The sequence below is a fragment of the Andrographis paniculata genome, unplaced genomic scaffold (genome assembly GCF_009805555.1).
Source record: "Andrographis paniculata isolate CXL003 unplaced genomic scaffold, ASM980555v1 Contig57END, whole genome shotgun sequence".
Taxonomy (NCBI): domain Eukaryota; kingdom Viridiplantae; phylum Streptophyta; class Magnoliopsida; order Lamiales; family Acanthaceae; genus Andrographis; species Andrographis paniculata.
In genome coordinates this window covers 2,671,980-2,680,367 of record NW_026137592.1, presented here as the reverse complement: position 1 = coordinate 2,680,367, position 8,388 = coordinate 2,671,980, and the positions used below count along the sequence as shown (strand labels likewise).

General features: G+C 35.0%; 2 protein-coding genes across 2 annotated transcripts; both read left to right on the top strand.

The window, feature by feature from the left end:
* The first annotated feature begins 1,233 nt into the window (after positions 1-1,233).
* LOC127257233 (uncharacterized) lies at positions 1,234-3,996 on the top strand. Its single transcript, XM_051283619.1, has 5 exons — positions 1,234-1,401; positions 2,521-2,632; positions 2,855-2,951; positions 3,137-3,223; positions 3,593-3,996. Exons 1-5 carry the CDS (start codon positions 1,356-1,358, stop codon positions 3,725-3,727), a joined length of 477 nt encoding a protein of 158 aa, XP_051139576.1. The 5' UTR covers positions 1,234-1,355; the 3' UTR covers positions 3,728-3,996.
* Positions 3,997-4,297: 301 nt separating this feature from the next.
* LOC127257232 (glyceraldehyde-3-phosphate dehydrogenase B, chloroplastic-like) lies at positions 4,298-7,540 on the top strand. Its single transcript, XM_051283618.1, has 8 exons — positions 4,298-4,518; positions 4,696-4,809; positions 5,115-5,276; positions 5,356-5,523; positions 5,612-5,772; positions 5,901-5,962; positions 6,043-6,092; positions 6,879-7,540. Exons 1-8 carry the CDS (start codon positions 4,393-4,395, stop codon positions 7,422-7,424), a joined length of 1,389 nt encoding a protein of 462 aa, XP_051139575.1. The 5' UTR covers positions 4,298-4,392; the 3' UTR covers positions 7,425-7,540.
* Positions 7,541-8,388: the final 848 nt, after the last annotated feature.

Here is an 8,388-nt window from a genome sequence, read left to right as displayed (position 1 = left end):
TAGAATATTAAAAATACATAAAAAAAAGGATAAAATCTTTTTTTATAATGCAGGAATCCGCAGCCACTAGCTATATGAAAGTGCATACGAGTAAATTTTTAGTCAAATCTAATGCAAGTCACAACTCATGACCTTACGATCAAAATTTCATTTTTCACACCACCGCATCATTCCTTGTGGGACAAGGATAAGATGTTTTGTGTAACGAGGCGTGTGTACAAAAATGTTTCGTAATGCTTATTTATAATGTTAAAAAACTAAGAATCTAACTCCATACTTTACCACTTCCTAAATTATAGGGATTTATTTACTACAACTTTCCTATTATTTCATTTGTGGCTAAGTTCATTCCTTGTCATTGTCATGCTTTTTGTTTAATCCGGTGTCAATTAATTGTCATTGACCATCTTTAGAAGTAGAGTTCTTTGTGGTGTCGAGGACGAACTTCCATGAGGGCCGGGATTTATTGAGGGTTGAGCCTTATGGACGGCTTTAAAGACTGGGGTATCTTGGGGATCAAGTTGTTATAAGAACGGAACACCCGCAAGGGTAGACATTCTTTGAAGGTCAAATATTGCAATATTTGATTTTCGATTTTACTATTTTATTTAATTTTTTTTCAAAAATATTAAATTAAATATTTATTTTTTATTTATTATATTTTACTAACATTAAATTTTACATTAAAAATATTATATCAGTATATATTTATATTATATACCACTATTTCAATTCAAGATTTGATTTTGACCCCATTTCACTGTGAATGTGAAGGGGGTTTAGCCCCATTTCACTGTGCACAATGAAATATTTATTATAATTAAATGAAAAAATATATATACAATATATATGTTATTTTGTAAAAATAAAATTATTTATAATACAAGTAAATAAAACTTTAAATATATATATTGAGTATAATATAAATTCATAATTAAATCATACAATATAAATTTTATCAATTAAATTTAATATATATTTATATTATTTTATTCATTATCCATCAAATCAATACACATCCAAACTCCCCAAATTCCAACCAAACTCAAATACAAAACAAACAACAAAATCCAAACTATCCCAAAATTCAAATAAAAATCAAATTCAAACTCTAACTTTCCCCAAACTCCCCTAAAGAAACATACCTTAAATTTTTATTTTTTTTTAAAAAAACCTTTCTAATATGACATACACAGAGAGCGATGCAAGGGACGTTGCTGTAGCGCTACTCTATTGGGCCGGGCTTCGGCCAGCCATTTCTTGATTTTTTGCTTTCTTTCTTTCTCCATCGCCACAACTGCTATTTGCCATCGATTCAATCCTACGCTGTTCAGTTCAATTCAATTCAATACACCATGACGCTCGCTGCTCTCTCCAGCCCCTCTCTCCATTTTGCACCTGGTAATGCTCCTTGTTTTCTCCACACTTTGAATATACATGTGTTGTTGGATGCGCCGAGCTAACGTTTTGCACCTGCTAATCTATCGTTCCTGTATAAGTGTTCGATTCTCTCTGCTCTATCTATAATGGCTTATTTAATTGGAATTATTTCAAGTATTTCTCGCGATCTGGGAATCCAATGAACGGTTCACGAACATATTTGTTCTGTTCAGTAGTGGGCGACGAATCTTTTTTCACGGTGTTTGTTTTTTGATTTATTTAGAACTGATGCAGTGGTTGTGGATATACCTGCTTTTATCTTGAATTTCAAGAACTATCTCTAGGCCTTACTTAGCAGGATACAGTTTGTCAAATGATGTGATAGGGGTGGATGAGAAAGGTAATGTTCCTAGAAATGCTGTATTTCGTTGAAAACACGAGTAGGAATGTTGAGATAAGTAGGAACGAGGTTGAACATGAGAAACGAAACCATGTTATTGTATTGTGAAATTCTGAGATGATCCTAGATGATGCCCATGAAGATGCAGTTTAGAGTGAGGTTTTACTAGTTTGGCATATTCCTCTTGTGGTGAACTCTTTTGCTACATAACATGTTCTTTAAGCGACCTTATGATTTCTTAAATCTGACACAAATTGGTCCTTGCTGCATCTTACGTCAGGATTGCATTCCTTACGTCTTTCTTGTTTAATGGTCATGTAAAGGAATACTAGGAGAATGATTCTGTTGTGCATTGTCTAAATATTGCTTATCGATAGAACCTTATGATATGGTAAATTGATGTAAAGGACATTCTATAAGTCAAGTTTCATCACTCTCCTAGTGCTTCTAGAGTAAACTAATACATTGGTCAAAACTCATGAAATATATCTGGAGGTTTATAATCTTGGTGTGGTAATATCCTTAACTTGCAGTTAATGATTTCTTTTAGCTTTCTCATTCTTTGTCAAGTATGTTTGAGAAGGAACTAAATATTTGTTCTATGTTGGTAGCTTATATTTTACTCAAAGACCTACCAAGGTGATTTTATTGTTTAACTACTTTTGATGTAGAATTTACCTGCAGCAATTTTTCATATATGAATTTATATTCACGAGAATGGCAAACCTTGTTTGCATCAGGTTCTTCTGTAAAATCAGAAGATAAATTCTTACAGCTCTGCAACCTGAGTGTCAAGGGCACAAAGAAAGCATCCACCCAGAGAAGGGGACTTGTTGTCCAAGCAAGCTATAGGTTTTTGCCTCACATTCGATCCCTTCCTATGAGTCTCTATGTGGAGATTTGTTCATCACTTTCTTTATGAAAAGAAGGATGCATTCAAAATTGATGAATGTAAAAATGTCATATTTGGACAGGAAGTTGAAAACATAATATATGAAGAAAGAACATGTATATCTTGTTTTTCCCCTCACATATTATTCCTGAAGACATCTCATAGTATTATATTTGATGCAGTGATGGTGGAAGGCAAAGCAATGCAAGCCTTTTCGTTGGTGGCTTTGTTCTAGGGGGATTAATTGTAGGCACTTTAGGCTGTGTATATGCACCTCAGGTAGTATGATTAACCCATAATCAATGTATGAGTTATTTTGTATGAGGTTCTGACTGCATTTTTTTTTTTTTTTTTTTATCTTATGCGGCACTTGCTCATTCAAGACTATGTTTTGATATTTTGTGGTATTGCAGATTTAGTTGGTATTGTTTGTAAGATAAGGTTTGGTTTGTTCTGTCTCACAGATTAGAAAGGCTTTAACCGATACAGACAAAAAAGATTTGATGAAAAAGCTGCCGAAGTTTATCTATGATGAGGAAAAAGCCCTCGAGGTTAGTTTGATTGTATATCCTTATCTCTTATGCCTACAGATGACAATTGAATGCCCGTTTTCAATGAATTTGTGTTTGCAAATTTCTTATCGAGGAAGTCAAATTTGTTACAAACATCTTCATAGTTGGTAACTTTGTGAGGACATGAAAATGGTTTTCCTAAAATGATCGACTTAGATGATTTTTACTGGTATTTTCCACAGACTCTGTAAATGAACAATGCCATAAAGTTTCAAAACTAGCACAAAAACAATTTCATGGAACTCTGTAATTTTTGCAAGATTCCTTTCATGTTACATAACCCTGGTCAATTGAACCGAGGCTTGTCTATTTCATGTCACATCATATATTGTATACTCCTATTTGCAGAGACAGCGGAAGAAGCTGGCTGATAAGATCGAACAACTCAACTCCGCCATAGATAATGTGTCAAGTCAGTTGCGACCAGAAGAATCTGCAAACGAAGTAGCAGTCAGTGCTGACGACTTTGAAGCTGCTGTCTAAACTGTTACTGCATTTGGATATCTTATCCAATCTCATTGTTTGATTCCAATGACAAATTGTCCGGGATGCTGTTATTTTGTTTTAGGATATATCGTATTGTTGTTGGGTATTATTAGTTCAGCAGCTTCCCATGTCGATTTCAATGTTTTGATTACAAGTACTTCCTGGTGCCCGGTGGCAGAAATATGCTCTATAATCCAAAAGACCTCCTGCCTGTGGATTTCTACTAAATACCTTTCTCTATAATGTGAGATTTCATACTGTTTTCAGCGGTGATGTCATTTAGGTGAGGATTGAGGAAGATATTATTCCGCGAATGATGCTCGGGTGACTGCTAAATTTGAATGGAATGGCTTAGGCTGTTCTTTGACAATTGTGGTATATAATATAGCCAGAATGATGCTCAAATGTGGGCGAAAAAGGACTTGCAGGGAATGGGAACAAATGAAGAACAATGATGGGTGATATGATCCTGTGGCTCATATTTTGAATGGCACAGAAACAGGGGATGATCTTATCTGATATCCATCTTAACACATCATCTTCACCACTCACTGCTTCAACTCATTTCCAACCATAACTTGTTACTACTCTAGCCAGGAAAAAAGGTACTGAGAAGAAGAGTATAAAACATTATACATATCAAATGTAGTTCTTGAAGTTATATGCAGGTTTCTTCAGTGGCAGCCATGGCAGCATCCCATGCAGCTTTGGCTTCCTCCAGAATCCCGACAACAACCAGATTTCATTCCAAGGCATCCCATTCATTTCCTGCTCAGTGCTTCTCTAAGGTCAGTTTCTTTTGCTTTCTTCAAATGCATCTTGTATAGGACACATGAATTGCTAGGATCAGAGTATCTAATTATGTCGTGGCCGTAAGATGTAGTTTACTGTTTCCTGATCTGTTCATTCCTTAAATAGTGATCTTATGGGCTTGGCTGACTTATTTTTGTCGCTATGCTGTTCAGAAGCTCGAGGTAGCAGAATTTTCGGGGCTTAGGTCAAATGGATGTGTGACATATGCCAAGAGCGCCAAGGAGGCCTCTTTCTTTGATTTGGTGGCTGCCCAGCTCACATCAAACGTATGTTTCTTTGTTTAATCTTTTGTAATAGTTCGGTAGTGTCAACTGCTAATGGATGAAAATGTCACCGGATATCTAATCACTTTTAACAAATTTAACAGTAAATCAAAACATGCACTTCGGTCCGAACTTAATTTCAAGGAATATGCATGATATGTATGCTAGAAGTGCTAGAACCGTAGTCAGAATTCTTGTCTTAAAAACCAGAAAAGGGCAGAAGCATTTTTTGACAAACCAGAAATCTGCATTTTATATTGGCTTTTTGAGTGTGGGAGTGATGCAAGCTTCCTGTGCACTAAGATCAGATTGCAGGATCAGCACCTGTTAAGGGACAGACCGTCGCCAAGTTGAAGGTCGCTATAAATGGATTTGGGCGCATCGGTAGGAACTTCCTCCGCTGCTGGCATGGCCGTAAAGATTCACCTTTGGAGGTTATCGTGGTCAATGACAGTGGTGGTGTAAAAAATGTAAGAAGTTCCGAGAACCGATTCATATTATAATAGTTTATCTTGGCCGCTAATATTGTTCACACCTATTGAATTGTAGGCTTCTCACTTACTCAAGTATGATTCGATGCTCGGCACCTTCAAGGCAGATGTTAAGGTAGTCGACAACGAGACCATCAGCGTAGATGGGAAGCCCGTTAAGGTTGTCTCCAACCGTGACCCTCTCAAACTTCCATGGGCTGAACTTGGGGTCGACATTGTTATTGAGGTATATAATATATATATTCCGCCCTCATTAATAACCAAGCAGTTCATAATCAGAAAGAGCAAATCTTTTTTAAATTGTGTGACTGCAGGGGACGGGTGTTTTTGTCGATGGCCCCGGAGCGGGTAAGCACATCCAAGCTGGAGCCAAAAAGGTCATCATCACAGCTCCAGCAAAAGGCGCTGACATTCCTACCTATGTTGTCGGCGTAAACGAGCAGGACTACTCTCACGAGGTTGCTAACATCATAAGGCAAGCAAATTAAATTAAATCAAACCAAATTCTTCTATTTTCTACTTCCATGCATCGAATATTTGCACAATGTCGTTGTATAGAATACGAGAATGATGAACATAACAGTTTGAAATCGACACATGCAGCAACGCTTCTTGCACCACCAACTGCTTGGCTCCCTTTGTTAAAATCATGGACGAAGAATTCGGTAAGATTCTTGTGTTTTTTTGGAGAATTGATTGTGTAGCGAATGAAGGAGCTAAATAAGGTTTTGCTCGTAATGTGAAGGGATTGTGAAGGGCACAATGACAACAACTCATTCCTACACCGGCGATCAGGTAACATACAGCTTCGTTTTGATAGAAGTTTTGAAGAATTTTGAGAATGGTAAAAAGGTTACTGGTAGATAAATAACGTCAAAAGTTCTAAAAGACTATTATGTAAATTTTTGTTGTGAATTGGCGAGTAGGGTTGTAAACGAATTGAATCAAATTGAAAATTGCAGTACTCAATTTGGTTTGAAAAAAATGACTATTTGATTCGTTTTGAATATGAAATAGTTTTCAAATTATTCGATTTGATTCGAATATTTGATTCAATTCCAATATTATACAAATATTTGATTCAAAATGTGATTCATTTTATTTTATCAGATTCCAGCTATTAGATTAGAACTTCTATAAATTAAAATTTTAATAATAATTATTAAAAAACTTGATAAAAAAAATTAAATATCTATTATTTATTGTTTTTTCACATTAACAAAAAAGAAAGACTTCTTGATCTAACATAAATAAAAATATTGTAGTTTTGATTATATTATATTTATTTATATAAAATTTAAAAGTATTATTATTAATAAATTTAGTTTAATTTATTTTTATTGGAAATACATATAATACTATATGTACTATTTATATATTATTTTATCATCGAATTGAATATTTACAAATGAATATTGAATTGAATATTAAAATTTCATATTTGTATTTGATTTGTACTCGAATTGAATATTTTTATTCAAATTCAAACTATAAAGTTTTGAATAGAAATGTCAAATTTTCGAATCAGAACAAAGTTATTTGATTCACTTACAACTCTATTAGCTGTAATTTTTTCTGTAGAGGCTTCTTGATGCGTCGCACCGGGACCTGAGGAGAGCGAGAGCCGCGGCGCTGAACATTGTGCCGACGAGCACAGGCGCAGCCAAGGCGGTGTCTCTGGTGCTGCCTCAGCTGAAGGGGAAGCTGAACGGCATCGCGCTACGTGTGCCTACGCCGAATGTGTCGGTCGTCGACCTGGTTGTGAACGTGGAGAAGAAAGGAATCAGCGCAGAGGACGTGAACGAAGCCTTCAGGGCGGCAGCCAACGGTCCGCTGGCGGGGATACTGGCAGTGTGCGATGTCCCCCTGGTTTCGGTAGACTTCCGGTGCAGCGACGTGTCGTCGACCATCGATTCATCGCTGACGATGGTGATGGGCGACGACATGGTGAAGGTGGTGGCGTGGTACGACAACGAGTGGGGATACAGCCAGCGGGTGGTCGACTTGGCGCATCTGGTGGCCGAGCAGTGGCCGGGGGCGGCGCCGGGGAAGGGGACCGGAGACGCCTTGGAGGAGTATTGCCAGACCAGCCCTGCGGACAAGGAGTGCAAAGTTTATGAAGCTTAGTTGATGAACAACGTGACAATTCAAGGTAAGGTGTTGCTAATTATGAGTTAGATGAGGGTTGTAATTCTAGGATTTTGTTGCGACATGAAATGAAATTATATATTTGGGGTGTGTTTTGTCTGGGGTTTGCATTTTGTATTTGTATTTGAAATTTGAATAGTAAAAATTTTGATTTAGAATAATTGTATAATATGATATTTTAAATATAAAATTAATTTTTAAGATAATATTATAGTTTATTGAAAATATAAATTTTTAAAAAATACCGTATAATTAATAAATAATTATAATATAATAAATTAATTATAAATTAAAATTAAAATAATTACTCAGTTTAATCAAAATTTTCAAAATATAAATTAAAAAATTATTTTTGTTTTTTAAAAAAGGAAATAAGATATATAGTACATACTAAAAAGGATAATATAAATATGAGACAAAAATAGTACTTCATCCATCGGTCACGAAAATTTAAAAGGAATATAATTAATAAATAATTAAAAATATATTAGTAAAAATAATTATTTTATATTATAATTAAAAATAAAAAAATTAGAAATTAAAATTTTCAAAATAAAATTAAAGTATATAATTTTTTAGTGACAAAATAAGGTGGACTAATGAAAATAAAAAAAATGGACAAAAAAAAAATTCAATTGATATGTAACATGCATGTACGGAACACACTAATTTTCTACGCGTCACACATTTTAAAAGAAAAAGAAATCCAAAATTCTATACTATATAACCCCAAATATGAAAGAATACATAAAGCCTAATTAATTACGGTATAAATATTTGGAACCAACAATGCAAAATGTAAAAAATAAAATAAAAACACACACAACAGTTCACAAAAACAGTCGCACCATTAGAAAAAATGAATAAGTTAATGGCAAACCTCTTCCCAAACGACGCAACAATTCTGCAATCCATTCGCCACTTTCCGATTCTCTCCGTCTCT

What these genes read in the sequence shown, in the direction of transcription:
- LOC127257233 (XM_051283619.1), top strand. Translation starts at nt 1,356, where the DNA reads ATGACGCTCGCTGCTCTCTCCAGCCCCTCTCTCCATTTTGCACCTG. An exon ending in CTCTCTCCATTTTGCACCTG is followed by an intron (nt 1,402 to 2,520) that starts GTAATGCTCCTT and finishes TGTTTGCATCAG; the next exon opens with GTTCTTCTGTAAAATCAGAA. An exon ending in GTTGTCCAAGCAAGCTATAG is followed by an intron (nt 2,633 to 2,854) that starts GTTTTTGCCTCA and finishes TATTTGATGCAG; the next exon opens with TGATGGTGGAAGGCAAAGCA.
- LOC127257232 (XM_051283618.1), top strand. Translation starts at nt 4,393, where the DNA reads ATGCAGGTTTCTTCAGTGGCAGCCATGGCAGCATCCCATGCAGCTTTG. An exon ending in ACAGTGGTGGTGTAAAAAAT is followed by an intron (nt 5,277 to 5,355) that starts GTAAGAAGTTCC and finishes ATTGAATTGTAG; the next exon opens with GCTTCTCACTTACTCAAGTA. An exon ending in AATCATGGACGAAGAATTCG is followed by an intron (nt 5,963 to 6,042) that starts GTAAGATTCTTG and finishes CGTAATGTGAAG; the next exon opens with GGATTGTGAAGGGCACAATG.